This window comes from Phyllostomus discolor, chromosome 10 (assembly GCF_004126475.2).
Source record: "Phyllostomus discolor isolate MPI-MPIP mPhyDis1 chromosome 10, mPhyDis1.pri.v3, whole genome shotgun sequence".
Lineage (NCBI taxonomy): Eukaryota > Metazoa > Chordata > Mammalia > Chiroptera > Phyllostomidae > Phyllostomus > Phyllostomus discolor.
Window position 1 is genome coordinate 39,123,774 of NC_040912.2, and position 26,268 is coordinate 39,150,041.

Below are 26,268 nucleotides of genomic sequence, written 5' to 3' on the forward strand. Positions count from 1 at the left end.
GACCAGTGGTTCTAGAAGTGTGCTCTCAGCCTACCGGCACCAGCATCATCTAGGAAATTGTTAAAAATGCAGTTCTTGATCCCACCCTAGACCTTCTGAATCAGGAATTCGGGGGAAGGCACAAAGCAACCTGGGTTTCAGTAAGTTCTCCAAGTGAGTGTGAATCCCTTTGAAGTCTGAGAAGTGCCCATCTAACTGCAGATGAAGAAGGACTTGTAAACAAACTCAGTCATGGTATAATGTTGGAAGTCATTAGAGATATAAAGAAAGCACTTAGAAAAGTGGAGTTAGGAAAGCTGGTGCTTAGCTAATGAATCAATCTGGTAAAGGTGAAAAAGAAGTTAACATTCCAAGCAGAGCTGCAGCATGAAAAAACTCCCACAATGGAAAATTGCATGCCTGAGACATTAGATGTGCCATAGATTCAGGGGTAAGGAAATAAAGAAGTCCAGATGGGGGCAAAATGGAGGACATTATACACCACATCTGCCTTTACACTACAGTAGGCAGGAAATCAAGAGCCAGGGATAAGCTTTAAACAAAAATAAAAGTGAAAATGACAGGAAGCCTTTCTTCATGAAGTCTTTCCATGTTTTCATTCTTCTCTCAAGTCAGGAGTTATCGTCCCTTCCTTATTTCTTCCTTCCAAAGTGTCACATGCTTTATGCACTGTTTAAGACAATTTGTATCTTGATCCTAGGTACTCATTTGCTTACATTACTCTCCCAACTGGCCTGTGAGCTCCTTAAGAACCAAGAACCATTCCCAGTTTTCTCTGTAGCCTTCTAAGCCCATAATAGAGTGGCTTGCCTAGAATAGTAACAAAGTAAATAAATATTGTAAATTAAAACATCAGCAGCACTTGTGTAATAATATGGGGGTACAAAACTTGATTTCTTGTAATATGTTAACTTTCAGGGCAATGACTAGAAGATGAAAGTGGGTATTAGAGAACAAACATCAAGGAAATGATATTGATGGGTTTTAATGATATGTGGTAATTTTTCTCCATGCCAAGAATTTTTCTTATGTAATTTTTTACAGTATTTTTGCTAAAACAAAAAGTTATAGAGCTATACTGTTTATTACAGTATCTGCTAGCCACATGTGGCAATTGAGCACTTGAAATGTGGCTAGTCCTCATTGAGATGTGCAATCTTGAGATTACAAGCCAAGTTTTGATGACAGTATGAAAAAAATGTAATATATCTTGTTACAATTTTATATTGAATCCATGGTGGAATAACTGGAATTAAATAAAATATATTACTAGAAGTTGATTTTACTAGCTCATTTGTACATTAAATATGACTACTAGAATGTGTAAAATTACCTATGTAGCTCACATTATATTCTACTGGACAGTGTTAGTATAGAGATTACTTCACTGTTATTGGTAATAATAGCAATAATCAAATCTAATTATTTTTAAATATATATGTATAGCTTTAATTGATATGTATAGTCACCATACACTAACACTCTTGAAGAAAGGAACTATTACCTATTGATGTGTTTTTTGTTTTTTGTTGTTGTTTTTTTTTGCATTTATCTAGTTTAGCTTATACGGAGTTTCTTAAACATTTTGGCTGAATGAATAAATAATTTAATGGTATTTCTTAGCCCTGGCTGGCATAGCTCAGTGGATTGAGCAAGGGCTGCGAACCAAAGTGTCGCAGGTTCGATTCCCAGTCAGGGTACATGCCTGGGGTTGCAGGTGATGACCCCCAGCAACCGCACATTGATGTTTCTCTCTCTCTCTTTCTCTCTCCCTTCCCTCTAAAAATAAAAATAAATAAAATCTTAAAAAAAAAATAATAATAATTTAATGGTATTTCTTGACCCATTAACATGTAGAAAGCTTAAAAGGCAATACTTTTATTTGTTCTCTAAATCGTACAATGTTAAAAAATTATATTGAGAAATTATAGAAATATTAAGTGATGGTCTGAAGTTTACATACCCCTGAGTCAGGTAATATAATATTCCCAAATATCATATGTACTTTTGAGAATATAGAGAATTATAGTTTTAACTTTTTTGTGTTTTCATTAAGTATGAGACTAAATATTAAATCACAGTATATTAATATAATGAAATTTATTAAAACTAAGACCTTAAAATTACATTTAGCATAATTGTACATTTAGACATTTAGAACACCATCTATTAAAATTTTAAATGATTATTCATAAGTAATTAGTAGTCTATTAATAATTCACTAATTTATATGATTATTTCTGAATAAATGTAAGTAAAATTTGAATTTAGTAAAAACATATTAGATTTACATAAGCAATATATGTAAGACTTTTAAGTTATTTTGCTTAAACTGGTTGAATATTAATTTTTGTCTTTAAAATACTTATTTTGCTGCCTCAAGCTGTTTTGTCTCTGAAATTTCAACCAAACTTTATTTCATCTTTGAAGTCTGAATTATTTCAAGTCAGTGTATAAATAAATAATTCAACTAAAGTACTTATTACTTTTAAATGTTCTTATGATATACGACTTTGGGTTCCCAAACTTTGCTGGTCATGGCAGACTTAACATTCTCTGTCATTTTTCCATGGTGCTCATATGCCCCCAAAATACCTAAAATAGTTTCATTCATTAAGTGGTGAGGTCCAAATAATTTAATCAGTATTTATGTCCTAACATCTTAGTAATCGTTACAAAAAAATAAAATACACATAGGGTAAAATGAAATCATGTATTCATTTCACTCTTAATAACTAAAATTACATATCCATGGGATATGTGCACCTGATAGGCACTGCACAGCTATTCAAATTATGGAATCAGATTGGACACTAATACTCTCACTTCCTGTTCCAGGCTGATCTTGCTTATTGTTGTTCAGTACATTTTTTATCACCATAATCATAAAACACCAGCCTCACAAAAACATGGCTTCGTTGAATGAAATGCAGTTGGCTCTGATCCTGACGTGTAACTACCTGCAGCTGGTGGCTTGCCTGGTGTCCAGCAGATGCTGCTCTTTTTCCTTCTCTAGTTTAAAATAGCCCTCTGTGTCCTTATGAGTTCCCTGCCATACCCCGGAAAACTAAAAATGGTGTATAAGTTTGTTCTCTGTGTAAGTCTAGTTAGGTTTGCGTGATCTCGTCAAATAAATACGACTGTTAAAAAAACTCAAAACAACATAGGTTACCAACAATCACCCTTTGCTTTTCTTTTGTCTTACTTTTGACTTTTTATCTCAGCTATTCCCCAGCTTTCCTCAGTGAGATGCAAGGATATCTGATTTTAGAAAACTCCCCTTCTTTAATTGAGATATAAATAGCTTCAGGAACTTGTGTGGTCCTTTTTCTAGATTCAGTTTTCTCTCCTTAAAATTTAAATAGTAGAAAACTGTATTAAACATAATTGTTCAATAACTAATATTTCATTCTTTGTAGCCCGGGCATAGTTTTAGTGTTAATAAATGACCATTCTTACAACCGAGCTAAACCAATAAAAGATATATGGCATAGGAAATTTAAAACATACCCCATAACATTGCCAGTGATTACATTAGCTGTTTTCTCTACTGCACTGAATAAGGCCTGGAATATTGCTGTCTCCTTTTGATAGCTCTCATTTCTCAGATAAAAATCTAAAGGAAAAAGGTGGCAGAAGGAGTATATCGGGGATCTTTTCTAGTTAATCATAAAAACAAGACCAATATATGTACCTGTAGGGTGTTATTTGTACTAAACTGGCCTCCATTTCAGTAAATATCTCCCTGTCTTGTGCTACATTGCCTGAAATTGTTAGATCTGGGGTCAAGGCATCATTTCTCCTTTACTACAAATATTCCATTAAAATGTAACAACTCAGCCATCGAGCACTTAGTCAGCAGTGGAATCAGTTTACCAAATCATATTCCTGTTTTTAAGGTTTTACTAACGTAAGGGATATATTAAAGAAATGAGAACATAAATAGAATGGGATGTAATTATAATCGAGGGTGAGATAGTAGAAAGCAGTTGCCTGGGAACAGGGAGGGGCTGACCCCCAGCAAAGGCGTGGAAGAATGGACTTTCCTCACTTCTGTCTCCTAGGCAATTGTTGTAGAAGAACAGTATCTTTTTTTGTTCCTCTCTAATTGAAAATTGAAAATATATCACTGCAGGTATAAAATTATAGCTTCAAAACAGGCTTAACAAAATGAGAAGTAGATTTATGTACCTATAAAATTAAATATGTATTGAGAAGTATAAACAGATAGCATAATCTGAAGCAGACAAATGGGTGAAATACATTTTCCAGGCAGTGTGCTCTGACCAAATAGAAATTAATTTCAGAAGAAAGTTGAAATGGTAAATTCTAGGAAGGGTTTATCCATTATTATAATGTATGTTTTTAATGTTACAGCCTACTGATGCAACAAAGGTTGTCTCTCATCCAATTACGGGGGAAATTCAGGTATGAAAGTTTTTTTACTTTTAAATCATCATTGCACCATCTTTTCTAGTTGTTTTTCCCCTCTGGCCTATTGAAGTTGTAAACACTGTTAGAACCTTTTATGTTTTATAACACATACTGATCAATAACGGAAAAGTACAATTTCATAGAATAATATTTTAATATAAATATGTTTTATGAAACCTAATTATATCAGTGGAACTCTGTATTTTGAATTCTGCCCGGTACCTTAGCAGTATTAACACATTTTGTGCCTCAGGTATTTTATACTTGTTGAATGTATTTCAAACATGACACATTTTCCTGAAAATTTGTACCTCCCTCTTCAATAATTTCGTGAGCCTAATGCTATCCTCATTTCTTCTCCCAATTAACATTGTGAAATAATGGTTAAACAAGTACTGTAAAGCCATGTTTCTTACTGGAGGTCATAAGCAATTTTTAATTTATGAAGGTAGTTTAGTGGATTTTGACCAGGAAAACAGAAGAAAAGTAGTATAAATCACTATTTTTAGTTCTATATATGTGTTTCTGTGTTTGTATGATATATTGTAACATATATTTCCTACTGTGGATCATACTCAAAAATATTAGATAAACTGTGTTTCAGATGGAACCCAGGTGTAATTTGGGGTAGATAAGAAATGTCACATAGAAAGAGTTTACACAATATAAAATAATAACTTCGAAGGTAGTAAGTTTCAGTAAAGGGAATGAAAACAGTAAGTCTTAGCTGTGTCTCCAACACCTTCTAGAGGAAATTTTCATGAAAGACTTCACAAAGGATAATGAGAGATTTGAACTAATTTGAGAATAAGCAGAGAGAAAGAGGAGTGAGTTCCTAAAAGAAGAAATGGTACAGGGAAAGGTTCCATCGCCAGAGTAATGAAATGAAGAGGTCAGCTTGCTGCCCTGAGATGTCCCTGTAGAGATAAGTTAAGACTAAATTAAAAAGGACCTTGGCCCTGGCCAGGTGGCTCAGTTGGTCAGAGTATTATCCTGATGCACCAAGGTTGTAGGTTCGATCTCAGGTCAGGGCACATACAAGAAGCAACCAGTGAATGCATAAATAAGTGAAACAAAAAATTGAGGTCTCTCTCTCTCTCTCTCTCCCCCTTTCTGTTTCCCTAAAATAAATAAAAAAAATTTTTTAAAGAATCTTGAACATAGCTGAGGGGGAGTTAGCCTCTACATAATAGGGTGATCAATAAACATTTTGGCATAAGGAGGAGACTAATTGAAAGGACTAAGGACTATGTAATGAAAAGTCACACAGCAGTAGCATACAGGAAATATTAGAACGGGGTGGACACACAAAGTAACCAATTAAGTGATTATCTAGGCACACACTGATTACAGTGAAAGTGGAGTCTGACAGTGGAAATAGAGAAAAAGTGCTGAAGGTGGGCACCTTTCCAAGAAGATTATAGAAGGATGGAGCCTGAATACATTTGGACTCCTGATCTTGCTGACTCACTTCTGTTTCCCACTTCTAAAAAGCCTTACTCTGATCCTTCCTTTCACAAACAAAGAAAAAAGAAAGCTAGCTTTTCTGATTTAAAATATCTTTCTTTCTCTCATTTTTTTAACTCCTTGCCCATGGACCAGTATTTGCTGTGGTTTTTGTTGGTTTGTTTGTTGTTGTATATCCTTATGTTATTTTCCTTTCCCTTGGGCAGTAATGTTTAATTCTATAGTGGAAGTTTACACTAATGACATTCCTTCTTTACTCTTGGGATACTTTACATTTTTCTTTAATTTCCTTATGACAATGACTTTATTTTATTTTTTAAGCCAAACCTTATTCTAAATAAACCCTTACATAGACACCACGCAATGAATCTGCCAGCACTGAGTAGCTGTGGGTGAGGATTCCTGTGGAATCTCATTCTCGATTGGAAGTAATCTTGGAAGTTCTAAATGTTTTCTAAGGCCCCACCAGAGTCACTTTTGAAAAGCACTGTCTCAGGGAAGCCTACATGTTTTAATTTCAATAGTAAATGGTTTTGAAAAAAATAGTTTTGATGCCACATCAGTTAAAAGTGGGCTGTACGGCTAACAGAGAAAAGAGAATATAGGGAAGAATTTCCCCTTAAAAATTTGGAAGCTGTTCTCAATCTCAGTGAAACTAATTTCATAGTAATTGTGTATTTCAGTCCCTGTGACGGCACCCAGTCACTGCAGTTCCAGACTCCCCATTTCTCCTCTTCCTTCATGGTACTTTGTTTTATGTTTCTCAGTGATTTCATGATGGTCACACTGGGCTTTTCTGTATTGAGAAAAGTGATTGAAAATTCCTTTTTTACCACAAAATATACCAGATCAAAATCACGCTAAAATTAAGGATTATTTTAATTATGAAATTTTAGATACAGTTCAACTCATCTAAATTATCTTATTTTCAGTATAACCAGATCACATGTATTGTAAGATTATTAAAAATATGTATTTTTATTTATGGATTTTCTCCTTTGAAATACAATTATGTTTTCCTTTTTGTTAATTAATAAAAACATCATCAAAAAGAATTAAGTCTTATTCTAATGCCAAAAGACTCTTCTAATTTCTAAGGAGAAAATTTAGTTGATTCAGTTATTTTGAATTATGCATACTTATCAAGTATTTATTAGAAATATACATCTTTTACTATTTCAATGACAATGTGGCAACAGCTACTAAGCATCTGTGAGACAGTGCCTGTTCCCTCTTCAGCTTCTAAAAGTAAGGAACAAGATTTCATTATCTTAATCTCTCATTCTACTAGAAAAGTGGGTGGAACAGAAAGAAAAGCTGTAGGTTTAATGTCACATAATGCAATATAGAAAGAGAGAAATTGTACACAGTCTAAAATACTCTTTCATTTCAGTAGTGGTAGCTCTATCTCGGAATACTGATTCTACACACTGCTAATTATTTGGTGAAATGCAAAACATTTTCTAATAAAATTATCTATTAGTTTATTTTCAAAATCCTGTTAATTGTTTTCATGAATGTTAAACATTTAGTATTTTACTAAGAGTAGTTATTTAGTTTTAAAATGCAACTAGAATTTGCTGTATGATTTTTCTTCTAAATGGATTTTAGACAGGCCAGGGCTTTCACAGAAGAAAAAATGAACAACACTTTTCCTAATAATTACATGTGCTTGGCAGTTTCCAATTAAATTAGACATCTAGTGGTCTGTTAGTTTCAAATAAAATGGAAATAAGGGTTGATGCTTCTTATGAGAAAAAAATACTTATAAAATATTGAATGACAATGTATTATGTTTTTAAAACAAAAAAAAAATTCACCTGATATATTTCTGCTTCTTTAAGCTGCAAATCAATTATGATCTTGGAAATCTCATAATACATATTCTCCAAGCAAGAAACCTAGTCCCTCGAGACAACAATGGTTATTCTGACCCCTTTGTTAAAGTGTATCTTCTTCCAGGGAGAGGGTAAGTAAAAACTCAATGTCTTCGAACTACTGCATCCTCTGATTTAAAAAATAGTGGGCCCTGGCTGGGTACCTGAGTTGGTTAAAGCGTCATCTTATAATGCCAATGCTGTGGATTTGATCTCCAGTTAGTACACATGCAAGAATCGACCAATGAATACATAAATAAGTGGAGCAACAAATGAATGTTTCCCTCTTTTTCCCTCGCCCTTCCCCCCTCTCTCTCTAAATCCATACATTTAAAAAATAAAAGTAAAATAAATGTCTCTTCTAGACTCTAATTTCAAAAAGTATATCATTTCCTTAGTTTTATCCACTTGTCGTATTTATTTATTTATACTAGTAGATAAGGTGGAATTATAACTTATAATTAAGCTTTAAAGGGTTCTAGGAGAGCCATTGATCATAATAAAACCTGCCTCAGTGAGAGGGAGCACATCAGGAATTCTCTCTGGAAACCACTCTTGCTGTGATTAGTCAGATTGATTATCTGTGAAATCACTTAAGAAATTATTTGTGGGAGATTTAAGGAATTACCTTACATTCCCAAATTTACTTGAGAAACCAGTGTTCATGGACTCATAAGTTACTGTTTTACTTTATAGGACACATGTATTACCCATTATGTTAAATGCTCATGAAGTGACTTGTTGATGTATCTTTATTTATATGCATATTTCAAATCAGTGTTGTAAAAACACTAACAAAATTTTAAAGACAAGAATAATAGTTGAAATGTTGACTTGATTAAATGAACAAAACTTATCTCTGAATCTCTTGTGTAATATATAAACTGCTCATATAAAGCAAGTGCTCTTTGGAGATATTTAGTTTGCACATAATAAATGCAAATTGCTATACTCTAATATATAAATCAGTACTCAAGGATGGTTTCAAAGTAGTGATTTGAACTCAACAGATTGTTATGCCTTATGTTAACAATTTATATTAGACAAATTAGCAAAGTGGAGCCATAAGAAATGAACAAAAATTTTGGACTGGAAACTGAAAACTCTGGTTTTATTTTTGTTCATTTTTATTTAATTTGAGGAGTGACATTCCAATATTACCTTTTACTTTGAAGTCTTCAATTGTTGGACATAGCAGAGAGAAGAGTATAATGACCCAGCATGTGCCCGTAACTCAGCTTCGATAGTGGTCACTTCCTAGTCAGTCATGTTTCATTTTGCCCTCCCTACACTCTCTCCAGACAGATTATTTTAAGTAGATGTCAACTATTTTAACTTTTTCCTGTTAATAGTTTAGTATATATTTTGAAAAGACTCATTTCAAAAATAATCATAATACCATGTATAACCATAATAATTTTTAAATTTATAAATCCTTCTATCTTCACTTCCCCCATTGCCTTCCTAGTTGGTTTGATGACCTAATTAATATTTAGGTAACATTTTACTCTTTAAAGCAGAATATATATTCTTTTCAAGTGCACATGAAACATTTACCAAGACAAACTATGTTCTGGGCCATAAAACAAACCTCAACAAATCTAAAAGCACTGAAATCATAAAAAAGCATGTTTATGATTGTAGTTGGTTTATTTGTACAAGATCCACATTAGAATTATACATTGTACCTGAACTGCTATGTACTAATTATATCACCACAGGCAGAGCACCAATTTTTTGAAATTCAGTTTCCTTATGGGTGTTGAGAGAGCCAAGGTAGGCAGAGCCATAATTTTTAGCTTGTCAAGTGAATCAAATTAGGTAACATTCAGAAAATAATTTGAAAAGTGCCAGGTGCTATATCAAATTCAGTATATATCCTTTAATTTTATCCCAGCTAATAGTTTTATGTAGAAACTAGAATTGCTGGTATTGTTGCTGTAATTGTAATTTATTGATTTAATTTATAGAGCTCACCAACTAGCCATATAATGCAACAAAACAGAGTTATTTTATGTTCATTCATTTACATCCTTATGTATTAGTTATGACTGTAATTTGGCTACATGCTTTAAACATGGTATAACAACAAACTGATACTTCATTCTGCCTTTGATTTGAGTCATTACAGTTTCCATGTTGTTTAATCATAATAGAACAGGAAAAGAAATCTATGCCCAGGGTATATATCTAATTAACATTTGCTAATGAATTAAAATAAAACCCTATCTTTTATTTTTAATTTTTAATGATATACCAGAGTATCACCTTTTAAACAATATGAGAGTCTCTTGTCTAAATTTATTGCAGGACTATGCTTCAATTAGACTATTATAAACTTGAAAAACCAGAAAGGTTAGGCAAGTAACAAAAAGGTGTCACTCCATTCTAGTAAAGCAGGGTCAGGTGGGAATTATAGTGAAATGAAGAGTGAGTTTCTCACATAAAGCCATCCTCATGCAATTTGTCAAATGAAACATTCCTTCTTGGTGGGATACACTACTCCTATTCAGTTCCTAGCCCTTTATTAAATTACTCCTGATTATTACAGTGGCCAAGTCCTTGGGGTTTATTACACTTGTGAGATATTATTTTCACTTTGGTTCTAAGATTATTTACTGCCTCATGTCATTTGTATGTTATGGTATAGCTCCTCTAATTGTTGTTCTCATATTTTCTTATTTCCGTTCCTAACTTTTTTCTTCCTGTCCTTCCTACTTCCTGTTGTACCCTTTGCTCGCAACCCTGGAATCAATGCAGTCAAGTCATGGTTGTCCAGAACGCAAGGTAGAGTTGGTTCTCTTTCAGCGTTCAGCTCTGCCGTTCTGTCTGGAGTCATAATTTTTGTCCTTTTTTGTATATACACCTGCAATTCAACTTGAGCTGTAATTTTTATTTTTCTACATGTTGGTATCTGTTGATTTAGGATTAACAGCAAATTGTTCCAACTACAACATTACTAAATAGTTGTAGCAGATGTGTGCAATAGAACATTGAAAACTAGAAAATGTTAAAAACATAGAAGATTATGGATAAGAAAATATCACCCTTTAATTAGACATAACTAAATTTTTAGTCATAATTTTTACACTAAAATTAATTTAGCTTTTCATGTGATAATCACACCTTAAGTTCTCCTGAGTGCATGAGTTCTCCTAATATTGCATGTATACCTCATCTTAAAGACCATAGGTGTCTGGTTGTATCCCTTACTTAGACTTCGATATTAAAACATTTCCATGCCTTTATACCTTGTGCACCACAAAATTATTGCTGTGCAATATAGGATGCCATAATCTGCCTATTCTGTTGCATCAACAACAACATATGAACATCCTTTGTTTGCTGATAGGAGAAGACTGTTTTCTCATAGAGCTCATTACATGTTGCATCATTACATTGTCAGCTAAGGCTATCTCTTGATACGTAGCCAAAAGCGTTCTTTTGCATGTCTCATTGCATTGTAAATTAAATGTGTTGTTTAGTTGGGGAGGAGAATTTTGTGCCATCTGTAGCAACAGGGTGATGAGAATTTTAATCTCATCCAGAATATTAATGGTACAGGATTTGTTTTTGTCGGTGACATTAAAATTTGACATTTTTCCTAATCCTGACAAACTGTGCCCAAAAGAGGCTGTTTCTGATTCTTCAAGGCATAAATATTTAAATATTTTAAAGAATTAGATTAGTCACCACAGCCTTTCTAGTGCTCAGAAGCTCTTTATTTCCTTGTAGCCACATAAGGATGGCAAACAGTAAAATGCGGTAACTGTGAAAGGTCGCTTGTTATGACTGGCTGTCTCATCTCGGGTCCCGTCCACACCTCTCAGACTGACACACAAAATCAGTTGTCAAAGAGACAATGTCATTTTAGAACAGACATTATCAATCACTTTAATCAGATCCTCCTTATCTTTTATCCAGAGAAACGGGATACATTGTCAGAATGACTGGTTATATATATTTAACTTAGAAGAGAACATGTTTTGTAAGTGTAAATAATGATTAAAATAGCCTAAGTCGTGTTAGATTACAATTTAGAAGATCTAGAAATCACTTTCTTGTCATACCTTTCATCTAAAAGTCACTTTAGTCATCTCTGAGAGCTGTCAGTGTGGGAAGGGATTATAATGACAGGGTAATGACATTGATAATTAAGCTGAAGAGGCCAGTGAGTCAAGTCTTTAAAAAATTGGCTTTGAATTTCAGCCCTGTCACGTTGTGAGGTTTCTCCAAAACTATTTCCTTTGCTGCTAGAAGAGACTTAGAATATCCTCCCTCACGGGCCTTTTGTGAAACACATAGTAATACACCAAAAGTGATAAGCCTATTATATGGCACTTAATAAGTTCTCAATAAATGGCAGTTGCTATTATTGCTAATAATATATAACTGTATATCAAACTTCATGTAGCCAGTGGTCAATTATCTATGAAAACAAGAGATACAGAATGTTTAGCTACTGAATTAAATCAATATTTTTAAGAATACTATATAGAAAACCCAGTATCTTTCTTCAGTGATAAAGTGTAATACATCTATCATTCTTAACATTAAAGAAATAATATCTCCTGTTAACTAATAAGCACTTCACTGGTCCAGTTTTCTTGTCTTCTTTTATTTTCTCTTTCCACCCTCTGATCAAAATACTCATAAGCTCAGAAAGCCCAAATGTCAGCCAAGATGAGTTGAAAGAAAGCCAGGGAAAGAGCCTGAAGAGTCTGTGGACTCAATACTTGTCCCTGGATAGTTGAGAAATAGAAATAAGGATATCAGAAAGATCTCATTTTGGTTTTCTCTCATTACACTGTTGGACAAAGCACAAATTTTTTCCCAATAATGAGATTTTTGTACAATCGAAGCTGATTTTAGTTATCATGATACCTGTAAACCTGGTTCCTGGCTGGATTCTCTGTAAACACCCTTGTTAGCATAAGCTATTTCCTACACGACCTATGTAATGCTGACACAGGTGTTGTAATGTTTATTTATAATTTGAAGACAAAAAATTATTTTACTGCAGTAAATTTTAAAGGGAAGACAAGTAGAAGAATGTTGTAAGGATGCATCCAATAAACACTTATTTAACACAGACTGCTCTAGACACTGTCCGGGTACTAGGGTTAGAGTCATCGAAACAGCCACTGTCTTTGACCTCAGGAAACACAGAGGACAATAAAGTGATGGTTCCTGAACACATTCTTGCACAGAAAAACAGGGTTTATAAAATGGGATCTACTTTGCACATGTTTCTAAATTAAAAAAAAGACTAATTTTGAAAACTGATATCTACTCTATTTCTTTATGCGATGTATACTTTAGCATTAAATGAATATATGTATATATTTCCAATAAAGGAAAACCAAATAAATTTTTAATGAGAGTCTTAGTTTAGATAATTTTATAAAAGTTAAATACAAAGAGGCCATCATATTCCATTCTTCATTCTCAATAATTCTTTTGAAATTAAAAAGAGAAACTCAGAGAACTGTTTTTCAGCTGGATTAAGGTAGAGTAATTTATTTTAAGTATATTTTGCTACCTATCTTAAAAGCATATCTGCTCATGATGAACTGACTGGCCAGTAATTAAAAAAGTGAAAGAAAAAGGAAATTAATCAAAACTTCACAAGAACGAATGTTTAGGGTTCTTTTTAAATATAAACACCATGTCCTATATTGATAAATTGACTTTTTTTCTCAATCCTTATTAGATAACTTATCTAATTGTTAAATGTGGCCTAATTTTTCTAATATATCATGTAACATTCCCATGAGGGAATTGTGTTTACCAGACAAGGGAGGAAGGAAAAACGAAAATGAGCTCCCCTATTTCTCAGCCTGAATTTATACTCACATTTACTCCCCCTGGTTACCTGGACACCTTCAATTTGTGAATGCACAGATTTGTGGAATTTTCGATTGTGTAATGTGGTATCACAGCCCATTGATATCATGTTCCAGTTGGGTGGTATACAACAATTTTTTTTTTAAATCTGTTACCAAAGAAATGCTTTTGTATGGCCATGTATGACTTTTGTCTGGCCATATCCTCTGTCAGGAAATTCAAGTGCAAAATGACTGCAAAGGAAGTCACTGGCGTTCACCCTGGACAACCATGGATGGTGGAGGGGGCTCAGGGGCAAGGTTTGTTCACCTCCATTAATCCCAAAGGCCCTGGATACCTTGAGTCTGGAGGGAGTCGGAGAATCAAACTCATTAATAAGATTAAGGTACTCTATTAAAGTGAACATCTAAATTTTCCCCAAACGATTTCAGTTATTTGAGTGTATCTGGGAAAAATAAGTATTTATAGTAATTATCCTTAATTCTGTGGCACTCTTAGGATAGATATATCATTCAGAATTCCCTCAAGCACCTCTAAAACTTACCTGATTATTTAGTGATATTTTATATATATAAATATCATATGGAATTTATTTATATGAAATATGTATTTAAATAGGAAGTATGTATATTTAAATTGATATAAAAAATTTAAATTATAGGGGAGAGAAGACAAACTAGACACTTAAGTTAATGAAGCTTGCAATTAAGAAAATAGATGGGGCCCTGGCTGGTGTAGCTCAGTGGATTGAGCGTGGGCTGCGAACCAGGCATCACAGGTTCGATTCCCAGTCAGGCCACATACCTGGGTTGCAGGCCATGGCCCCCAGCAACCGCACATTGATGTTTCTCTCTCTCTTTCTCCCTCCCTTCCCTCTCTAAAAATAAATAAATAAAATCTTAAAAAAGAAAAGAAAATAGATGGGTTATTCACATTCTATGATGAACCTAATCAATTGAGTTCATATCATGTGTGTTTAAGAGCAGCCACTTTCCCTGTGCTTGAGTCGTGGGCCTACTGATTAATAATGATGCAGTCTTCCCAACATACATTAATTTCTCAGAGCTTCAGTTTTTTTTTTAAAAATCTATAAAATAGAACAATAAATGATACCTGTGTCATAGAATTGCTATTAGGATTAAATGAGTTAACACATTAAAAGTATTTAGAACTCTGCCTGAGAAAAAAGTAAGCACTTAATAAGTGTTAGCTGTTATTTTATAGTGTAAGTGTTATTTTGATTTGCTCACTTTATAAAGTGCTTTTCATGTGTGAATCATATTTATACTGGTATGTCAATACAATCATATATATATGTTGATAGAAAATCACAGTTCCTCATACAGAGTTGGCATTCAATTGTTTTTGCTAAATTCATTAGTAGAAAAAAATGGCTAAGATATACATCTGAAAAATTAATTCATATTTATTAAGAAAAGATGATAACTAATAAATAATTTTGAACACATTTCAATCATGCAGACTAATGTTATATATATTAACATTTAGAATTTTAGTGAAAGTACATGAATTTGCATTTGACATTAATTTCCATTTTATCAAATTATGCATTTAATTTTTTACAATTTGAAAAATTAATTTTACTACTACTATTCACTATATTAGGAACCTATCTTTAATATATTTTTCCCACTATCTTATCAATGTGTTATCAAAGTCTGAAACAAATACTTCAAAACTCATAGTATCACATTTTTTTTCTAAGCTTATCTGCCTAGAAGAATAGCCAGGAATTGTAACAACAAAAGAAAAGCATAAAATATAAAGGGATATTGCTTACTCTATTAATTTTCATCTTTATTATAAAATAGTTTAAACTTCCTGAAAATTAAGAAAGACTCTGATACCTGTGTTATTGCTATACAGCGTTATCAACTCCTAACATTTTCTTTTTGATAACAGACATTTTACAGGTACTCCTTAAGCCCTCTGCAACCATTCTTCTGTCCACCTGAGAAAACCACTAAATAGAATTTAATATCTATAATTCCTAAGAGACTTATGAAATTAATGTTTGTTATACATATAAACATTTGTGAATAGATAATTTACAGTATTATTCCACATGATTTTAATTTAAATTATTATAACTTAACTAGAGTAATCCTTCTGCAAATTTTTGCTCAATATTTTTTTAAGATACATCTTTCTTAATATGTGAAGGTATATTTTACTCATTTTAACTTCTGCTCACTATTTCACTAAATGACTATATCTTAATATATTTACTTATTATCTTGCTAGCATACTATTAGAGTCAATGTTGTGGTGAATGTTCTTGAACGAGATTCCTTGTGCATGGTTGGGAGAATTTCTCTAGGGTAGAAGTGGAGTAAGTCCAAGTAGAATTATTCGAGTGTTTGGTTAACTAAATTGAAACTTCACTAGATATTGACAAGTTTATCTAAAATGTGTATGTACAAATTTATACTCTGTCTGCAATCTATGAGAGTACCTGTTTCTTTAAATCACTGCATAAACATTTCCACAAAATTTTTGCGATGACAAAATTGTCAAATCCTGTTCTTATATTCGAAAATTCATATGAGTTCGTTAAAAGTCAGAAGAGTGTTGTTATTTTATTTCTTAAGTTGGATTCAGTTCACAAGGACTGAAAGGTGAGGTCTTAGGAGACGTAAGTTTAGTGCTTCTCAATCTTGTCTACACATTAGATTTACCCAGGAAATTTAAACAATTCTGATGCTCAAGTCTCACCATAGACCAAATAAAGCAGAATCTCCTGGAGTGCAGGGAGTGACAGGTTGGTGTGGTGCTGCCTGCCCCGCCTTCCACCCTCGGAATGCAGATTCCTAAGTGATCCCAATATACAATCACTGTTGGGAATTACTGCCCTTGCATATGGCTGATGAAAGAAAAAAAGAAAGAGAGAGCGAGAGAGGAGGGAAAGAAAGAGAGAGAGAGGGGACAGGGAAAGAGAGAGAGAGAGGGGAGTGAGGGAGGGAGGGAGGGAGGGAGGGAGGAAGGAAGGAAGGAAGGAAGGAAGGAAGGAAGGAAGGAAGGAAGGAAGGAAGGAAGGAAGGAAGGAAGGAAGGAAGGAAGGAAAAGGGTAGGGAAAGGAAGGGAAAAGAAAAGAAAACCAGAGAGGAAGAAAGGATAAAAGTTGGTCATGGACTGGAGCATTATTCTCAGAAGTGTTATCTAGAATGGATAGGTACTTTAGGGTCTGGAGAATATATTAGGCATTCCAGGATGTGGTGATGCTTGTGATCAGTGATGTAGCAAGAGGTAGTCTCATAGCTTTGAACAGAACTACAGATCAAGGGTCAGGATCCAGCCTCTTTAGAGACAAGTATCTTGTGAAGTCCAGGCTCATGACAATCCCAGAGAAGTAGGTTGGTTTTCAGGATTCTGATGCCCATAGGACCTGAGACATAAGCCTAGGCAGAAAATTCAGAAAAAGGCAGGGAGTGTAGCAACAGTCCTTGTCTGTGTGGGCACCATTGGCTCATAGCAGATAGCAATAATTCCAACTGCATCAGCTAGTGTATGCCAGCTACAGATGCTCTGTAAATCTTAATTAGGATAGCTTGTAGAAATAAGTTATTTTTTTATTGTTGTTCAAGTACTGTTGTCTCCATTATCACCCCAACACTGCCTCCCACCCTAGAACCTACCCCCTTTGGCTTTGTCCATGTGTCCTTTGTACATGTTCCTTGATTGCCCTTCCCCTACTTTAACCCATTATCCTTGCCCCACCCCCACCCTGTTACTGTCAGTTTGTTCTTTATTTCAACATCTCTGGTTATACTTTGCTTGCTTATTTGTTTTGTTGATTTGGTTCCACTTATAGATGAGATTATATGGTATTTATAGAAAAAATGAATTAAAAGACCACTTGGTTTTGCTGGCATGATTAGTTGCAAAAATATTGGAAAGTTAAATACTGAATTATTATTTATGAGGCAAGAAGTTATTAATGTTACTATATGGTTCACGTAATTATCTCCTTCATTCAGGAAAGAGGAAATTTCTAAAATTATAGGATCAATAGAACACTTGAAACCAGTTTTTTGTTTTTTGGTTTTAGTTTAGTTTTCTTTTTTTTCCAGAAAAACTACTCTAGGGCAAATAAACCTAAAGGCATCCACCATATTTTAAAATTTTTGTTGTTCATGTAACTTAAAATAAGTTTTGAGACATGAGGATGATGAGATGATTGCATAGTGATTCAGATCAAAATATCATCTTAAAATGTCTGCATGCCCTTCAGGTTGACTATGAAGTCATCAGTTTAGGTGAATAATCAAGGTTACTCTTTCTTTTCTTCCAATTCAGTGCTGAGTACAAGAGAAGGACTAAATATGTTCAGAAAAGTCTTAATCCTGAGTGGAATCAAACAGTAATTTATAAAAGCATCTCCATGGAACAGGTACGCAATGATTATTTCCTATGTGACAGATTTAAGCTGATAAGAGAATACTAATGACAAAATTATTGAAGGACTATGATCTTAAATTTAGAGAGAAAAGACTACAGTTAGAACAGGAAGATGACATCCACAGGAAATAATTTGTAGATGAGTTGTCTTGTGAAATGAGGTTTATTATTTGCCCTCTGGAAGATTTCTAATTTGACTATGAAGGTGAATCTGAATATAAATTGTAATACAGATTTTTGGATTTAAGATAAGTTAAATTTACCTACAGAAAGAACACAGTGCTACTATGATTTGGGGGAATTTACAGAAACAAAAAAATTCTTAATTCAAATACTTTATCTAAATAGCCTAGACAGATTTGCAACTATGAATCCCATGTATTTAAACAGTATTTATAGATTTTAATTTCTACTTTTAAAGATGGGGGTAGATTAACAGGGAATTAGTAAAATTTATAAAATAGTAAGATCTCATGATACTACTTAGGTTAAACTACAAAACCATTGACATTTTACATAATATTAAATATAAGCCCAGATAGTTGTAGATAATATTTAAAATATTTTTACATAAAGGGAAAGACTCATGGAAGTGAGTCTATAGGTGAGTCTATAATATAAATGTTATGAAAATTAATGGCAAGAAATGGTGTGAATGACCTTTTGATTTGACCTGTAGCTCAAGAAGAAAACACTGGAGGTGACAGTTTGGGATTATGATAGATTTTCTTCCAATGACTTCCTTGGTGAGGTGAGCCTTTGATTTCTTTTCCCTTATTTGCTGTTGTTGTAAACTACCAATTAAAGCTTGATGCAAAGCATATCTTTTAAGTTTATAAGATAAGCACTTCTGCATAAAGTCCTTTGGTGGATAGAATTTATTTTCAGTTACCTTTTGAGTAGATGAATAACTGAATAAATGGTTTTTACTTTGCCACTTGATGTACTTACTAATTTGTAAGATTTTTTACTCATTTGCTTTATTGCACAATGCACACACAACAGTCTTAAGATTTCCAGTACAAATACCACCATGAACATTATGATTTAAATGTTAAATGTGTTTAAAAATGTTTGGAGTTCTTTTTTGTCCTTAGGACATATCCCACCACTAGGGATGGATATAGAGTCAAAGTGCTGTGTTTTAAAATTGCATGAACTAAGGTGGGGGATGCTGGTGGGAGGGTGTTACAAGACAGAGGGGAATAAAGGGGAGGAAAAAATGGGACCACTGTAATAGCATACTCAATAAAATATATTAAAATTTAAAAAATAAAATAAAAATAAAATTACATGGAATAATCTCTCTTGAGTACAGAGTTAGGTTCATTTATTACATTTTGTTTTTGAATTTTATGGGATTGCTTTTTCCAGATTTTTTATTGAATTTTTTGATCATGCTTTGAATTCAAATGAGTATGTTAAAGATTTAAGATAAATTCATTATATTATAAAATGAACTGGACTTTTTAAAAAGGCATTGTCAGGTTATTTAATTGCTGTTTCTCACTGCATGTATGATGACTTGTTGTGACATTTTACATTCTTATTTCTTTCAAGTATCTAGAGAAAAATCTCTCAAAATATTTTAAGAAACAAACTGGAAGATAAAACAATAAAAATAGTTTTCTATAAATTCAAAAGGAATCTAACCTAAATATGATATTTGGTAAAGTAGGCCTGATCCTGTGATTTTTAATCTATCATATTTCAAAAACATATATTTTGTGTAGTGATCTTTGCTTAGAGCAGAAGTTATAACTTATTGTTAAAAATATCATCTCCAAAAAGATGCAACACCTAGAAAATATGATGTCCTTTTGACAGGGATAACAGAACATATTTGTGTTAGACTGGGTGACATGAGGGCTTGTTTGACTCTGAGACTCTGCACCTTCCTTTTCCAACAGACTGGACCGTCTGACCTTCACCTGCAGGCTCCATGCTAGTGCAGCCCCTTGGGCTAATCTGTATCTTACACAAGACTATTCTAAGATACAGTTATATCTGACTTAATGCCCTGTTTCAGAAAACTGGCTTAATGAAGTCGTTACAGTTTGTATATATTTATGTGAACCTAGACCATATCTTCATTGTGCTGGTGTTCACGTTTTTTGTCTCATTAAGTCTAAGAGGCCAGCAACTGTAAAACACACCGTTATTGATGAAACACTAAGAAAGAGGAAATACTACCAATTAAGCCATGACATAGTGCTTTCTTATCCTAAACTGTTAGTTATATCCCTATTTCAGATGTGTACTAAATTATGTTTTAAAATAGAATGAGTTAGGAATTGCAAATTACTTATTCTTTTTTTATTTTAACCTTCATAGCTAAAATCAATCTTCAAAACTGCTAGCCAAGTTGAGGACCAGAATGTGTCCATTTAACAAACCTTTGTTTCATAGGGAGATTGATTTTTCCATTCTACCTTTTACATCACCACCAAAAAATTGAATTAGTAGTCCAAGATTTTATACAGTTCAATTTAACCAAACATTCACTAAGTATCTAGTGTGCATCAGTCGTTATGCCCAATATTATGAGTGAAGAAATATGAGGAAAACTGCCTCACTGTCCTTGGGTTTATATCCTTGAAAAAATTTCAGATCACAGAAAAAAGTAATTAATTTATAACAGCTTAACTTATACATTTTATTGATTTCACTGTACTTTTTTTCAGGTATTGATTGATTTATCTAGCACATCTCACCTCGATAACACTCCTAGGTGGTATCCTCTCAAAGAGCAGACAGAAAGCATTGACCACGGCAAGTCCCACTCCAGTCAGAGCAGCCAGCAGTCCCCGAAGCCCTCCGTCATCAAAAGCAGGAGCCATGGGATCTTCCCTGACCCGGCCAAGGGTAGGAGAGATTTCAAGTAGAAAAAGCTTTCGTCTTTTTGTTCACTCAGTTTCTTCTTCAGTATGTATGCCTGTATATGGAATATATTTTGTGGGTTGAATTCTATTAGAAAATATTTAATATAATATAAGGCAAAGAATAATGGATATGGAATGAGGAGAAATGGGATGTGGTCCCAGATCAGCCCATGATTAGGTTTATGGCTTTGTGATCTTCACCTTGCTGACTCCCCATTTTTCAGCCTGTAAAATGGAGTAGGTTTGGATATATGAGCTATTGGTTGCTTTCCAGCTCTCAAAATCCATGACAATATGATTTTATAAGATGCATTGGGGTGTTTCTTAAAGAAAGTATAAAAATCCTCAATAGTTCATTGACTAGACATATTATCATATCATTTATACATATTTCTTCAAACTGTTGACATACTTGTTTTTCATAGGTATATTAATTCTTACATATTACATATAATGTATGATTATATATGTTTGCTTCCTCCTTTTTACTTATCACATCAAAAACATTTTTCCCTGTCATCAAACAAATTGGTATGCTGAAATTTATTTAAACTTTTCATAAATGTTTGACTTGAGCTATTTCTATGACTTTTTTAAAAAAACAAATAGTATTTTGAAAATATCATCACCATACATTGCTTTTGGAAATATGCACAGCGTTCCCATTTGAATGAGCTTTTCCTTTGGGAGGTTCATTACAATTACCCCACAACACAACATTAATCTTGATCATAAACATGAGATGACCATGCAGTATCTTACATTGATATGCTAAACTGTTTATAAGTATTAAGTACAAATTTTTATATGGGACCTAATATTGCTTCCTTCTTTCCTAGTCAGAAAGTACATCCAATTGAAAGGAGGTCCTTTGCTTATTAGAAAGGAATGGATTATAAGGACAAGTGTTCTGGGAAATAGAAAACAGAGGCCATCCATGTCCAGTAGGCCACTAAACTGATAGGACAAACCACTGACTACAATGGGTGCTATAGCTTTATTATGGATGAATTTTATAGATTACTCATGGATTCCACAAAGCCAGATCAACTCTGGCCTGTTTAACATTCTGGAAGATCATTAGTATAAAGACCTCTCTCTCTATGACTATTAGCATGTGCATATACGTTCTCAAAGTCTCCTGAGGTGAGGATTCTACAGTCTTCACCTTTAATATGTTCTAGCGACCCACACACCTTCATCCAAGAATTCATGACATTTCTACTTACAACTCCTCCTGCGACAATGTAAGCCTTACCTGGTCCCTCTTAGAATTAGCAGAGTTGCTTGGCGAAACTATAATATATTCATTCACATGAAGTTAGTTAGAATTTACTCCTCTTCCCAAACTCTTCAACATTATTATCTATTTTCCTTTCCTCCTCAAAATTGTTTCCCAAATATTTAATCATATTACTGAATGGTGAACAGCCCCATAAAAGAACTAAAGAAACAGATTAACTTAAATCTCAAGACAATTTCAAATTATGTGAGACCAAGTTTGACAGGACAAATGCTGGGGAAACTTTAACTCATGTTTTGCTCTTTTGTAACCAGACATGCAGGTTCCCACCATTGAGAAATCCCATAGTAGTCCCGGTAGCTCGAAATCCTCATCTGAAGGCCATCTCCGCTCTCATGGACCATCTCGCAGCCAAAGCAAAACCAGCGTCACTCAGACCCACCTGGAAGACGCAGGGGCTGCTATAGCCGCTGCTGAAGCTGCTGTGCAACAACTCCGCCTTCAACCAAGTAAAAGACGCAAATAAATTCCTCAGCATGGCAGCTTAATGTTCATCTGTTGCCTTTCTTTTCTGCTGTCCTTTCCTGTTTGCTTTCTGTTTTTGGCACACCCTGCTCACTCTGTTCTCTGTCCCTCTGTCTGTGTAAGAACTATCAATACATAAATATGCTCCTTCTTATTTAGATTTTTTTAATTTACATAGAGTGCAGTAAAACTGGCTGTTTCTACTCTGTCTCCGCCATCCGTCCAACCTGCCCCATGGTATTTGGTGGCCGTGTCTGTGATGTTTGCAGGCAAACAATGTCGTGTGTCCTTTTTGTGTGCACTAAACTATCCTTTAGAATATAGGAATTACAAGCACAGCGGCTGCCAGTTTTCCAGGCATTACATACACACACACACACACACACACACAGCACACACACAAGCATTTAAAGCAGATTATCCATGAGATTCTCACATCTAAAAACACTCAGAAATGTGAGGCAGAAGAGTAATATGACCAACAGTCAAGTTTTAGATCCTAGGGGGAAAAGCCATTGTAAGCTTAAAAATATTAATAGATTATGCATGTGAAACATTGTCATTTTCCATGTGGGAAACTTTACAATCTTTTGGAAAAAGAAATCTATGAAGAAAATCACGTTTCTTATATTATCAAGAAAGAATATAATATGAATGTGTATATAAGCATATGTGATGAGGCAATACAACCTCATTGAGAAACATAATCAGGTCCATTCTGTTGGATCATACTTTGTATATGATAACAGAGAACGTACAGGTTCTTTTTTTTCTAACCTTTGGAAATCCTTTGACAGTCAAATGTCACTTAAAGCATAAAAATTGACCCATCTTAACTGCTGCATTTTCATTTAACTTGTGAAAACTTAGTCAATTGATACATAAAACCTTAAATAGACATTTTCACTAATGTAGGTGTGCTGTTACTTCCAAGAGGCACTAGCCAGACAATGGAAAAAGATGAACACATTCTCCCAATCTCCCAAAGGCATCATTTCCAAAGAAACAGCCAGTTTTAACCCCCTTTAGTGCTGTGCATGTGGTGTCATTTTGGCATTTGAAAACACAACTTATTTCAATAGAGCAAAAGATCACTTCTGTTTGCATGACTAACATTTAAGCTGGTTTCATCTGAGGATACATACTCTGGGTTTCCATTTCACCCACACTGCCACAGCAGCACATAAAAGCGGTCAGTCTAATCATGCCAGGAAGCAGCACAGACACAGCATAGCAGGAGTCCTCCCCATTCAAAGAACTCAGTCTGATAATCTGCCTCCACCAGCCAATGGCAACCAAGACCAAAGCCAGCTAGCCCTCAGGAAGGTGATGTCTGATGGACCAGTCAAGACAGAAGGAGGTGAGCAGAAAGGCGCTGTTCAAAGCACACAGCAAGAACATTCCCCAAATTTAAAGTCCTCATCTTTTAATTTTTAGAGATTGTCTGATAAAATATGTTTATCCACTTTTTAATGTGCTTTTGTGGGCATGGCATTTCAGGACTTCATCATCACCATGTAAGTCCCAAGATCAGTCCCATAATATACTGACTACAGTGATTTGTATTTTTCTATGCACTGGGCATCTTTTGACTTTTGTTGGGAAATAGATTAACGGTATTCATATGACAGAATGGAATGCATGCTACTAACCAAATCTGTTCAAGCATGACTATAAATATGTTGCATTGTGATAAAATTTTAAACTGCTCTCAAGCTAGTGTACCAGCTAATAATGTAGATCAGTTTTTGTTACATATCATTTCAAGTGTAACTTTTAAAAAATTCAGTGGATTTTGGAAATTCTTAGAGGAAAGTAAAGGAAAAATTGTTAATGCACTCATTCACCTTTCCATGGTGAAAGTTCTCTATCCTACAAACAGACATTTTCCACTCATGTTTCCGTAGTTGTCAAGTGTATCGTGTTGGGCATGTGAATATCCAAGTGCCTGTGTAATAAATAAAGTATCTTTATTTCATTCATAAACTACTGGGTTCTGAGCCATTGTTATATGATGCAGTTCAAAATGAGTGTGTCAGTTTTTGCTTTCTCATTTGATTCCTTGCAATAGAGTATTTATAGTTACTGCTCCATTGTTGGTGACAGTTGTAATGATAGAGCTTTGGGGAGCAGACCGAAGTTTCATGTCAAAAACATTATAAGATGGATAGAAAATTATTTCTGAATACAGAGCTTACATAAACATGTAAGTAAATAATGGAGTTGGGCTACTCTTAGGCAAGGCTTCTACTGTTTCTTTCTCACATCTGATCTACTTCACAATCTTCTCAGCTTCCTGGACAGAGAAAGACAGATTCTATGTGCTCTTTCCCTGGAGATGCACCTAAACTTGATTCCATAGCTGTGATCAGAAAAGGAAGCAATTCATATCTGTCCCTAACATGACACAGCATTTGTGGAATTTTTCTGGAGAAAGAGTGCCATTACCAGTGACAAAACTCAAACATGGGTGGTTATAACAATTATCTTCAAAACCATATATAAAATAAAGTTGAAAAAACATAGGATAGCTATGTTTGCCCCTTAGGTCTCTTCCAACCCTAAAATACTTGATGTTATGGATGGATAGTTCCACAAAATTAAAATCAAACCTTGTACTATCCTATATAAATTGTCTGTATTCTCAGAAAATTAAAAAATATAATACACTCTTGTCCCAACTAATTAGACGTTAGGGGCTATGGAAGATGTATGTGGCAGTATGGAGGGTAAACCATTGACATTTCTTGAATTAGCCAGGTAACTAAGGAAACAATTGTCTTAAACATTAGCATAATTCTGAATGTGCCCAATTTATAGATTAGCTCCAAAATACAAATTCTCTTTTCTAGTTAGCTTTACTAGTACTTGCCAAAAGTACTTTAGATTCCTCCTCTCACCTTTTTTCATCAAATAAGTTTTGTTGATTTGTTAATGGTATTCATTTTCTTTCTTCAAATATTTTGTAATTATAAATATCAAAGTAGTCAATTGCTTCTTTTATTTCACATTCTGTGTTTAATTATCATGATTTAAGTTACTGTATAATATTTTGCCCATTTTTTTAAATAAATATTATTGTTAAAATTTTAGTAAATTGTTTTTAGTCCCCTTTTTACAAATAATACTCTGATGGATAAATACTCATACATTTAAGGTGCTATGATTGAATCTCAAAATCATTCTTTATTGAAATTACAATCAAAAGAGTATCAAGATGCCATAGTATGGATTCTTCTTTAATTTTATTCTAATAGGTGATAACGCAAATGCCCTGTTTTCTAAAATATAGTTACTAAAAAGTTACCAGGAATATAATTCAACCATGTATTTTGCCAAACAACTAATTGGTAAATAAAGGATAAAATTTATATAAAATGGCCCTGGCTGGCGTAGCTCAGTGGATTGAGTGCAGGCTTTGAACCAAAGCATCGCAGGTTTGATTACCATTCAGGGCACATGCCTGGGTTGCGGGCCATGGCCCCCAGCAACCACACATTGATGTTTCTCTCTCTCTCTCTTTCTCCCTCCCTTCCCTCTCTAAAAATAAATAAATAAAATCTTTTAAAATTTT

At 33.9% G+C, this 26,268-nt stretch overlaps 1 protein-coding gene across 6 annotated transcripts in view; it reads left to right on the forward strand.

The window, feature by feature from the left end:
• PCLO (piccolo presynaptic cytomatrix protein) overlaps nt 1-26,268 on the forward strand; it is a 353,058-nt gene that overhangs the window by 264,800 nt on the left and 61,990 nt on the right. For 2 of the 6 annotated variants that reach the window (XM_036010675.1, XM_036010680.1), the window contains exons 14-21: nt 4,378-4,428; nt 7,746-7,870; nt 10,539-10,565; nt 17,943-18,036; nt 18,724-18,795; nt 20,729-20,909; nt 22,484-22,678; nt 23,872-24,054. In XM_036010675.1, the coding sequence (XP_035866568.1) occupies nt 4,378-4,428; nt 7,746-7,870; nt 10,539-10,565; nt 17,943-18,036; nt 18,724-18,795; nt 20,729-20,909; nt 22,484-22,678; nt 23,872-24,054 (928 nt within the window). The remainder of the gene's footprint in view (nt 1-4,377; nt 4,429-7,745; nt 7,871-10,538; nt 10,566-17,942; nt 18,037-18,723; nt 18,796-20,728; nt 20,910-22,483; nt 22,679-23,871; nt 24,055-26,268) is intronic. The other 4 variants (XM_036010676.1, XM_036010678.1, XM_036010679.1 and 1 more) reach the window with 4 other exon arrangements.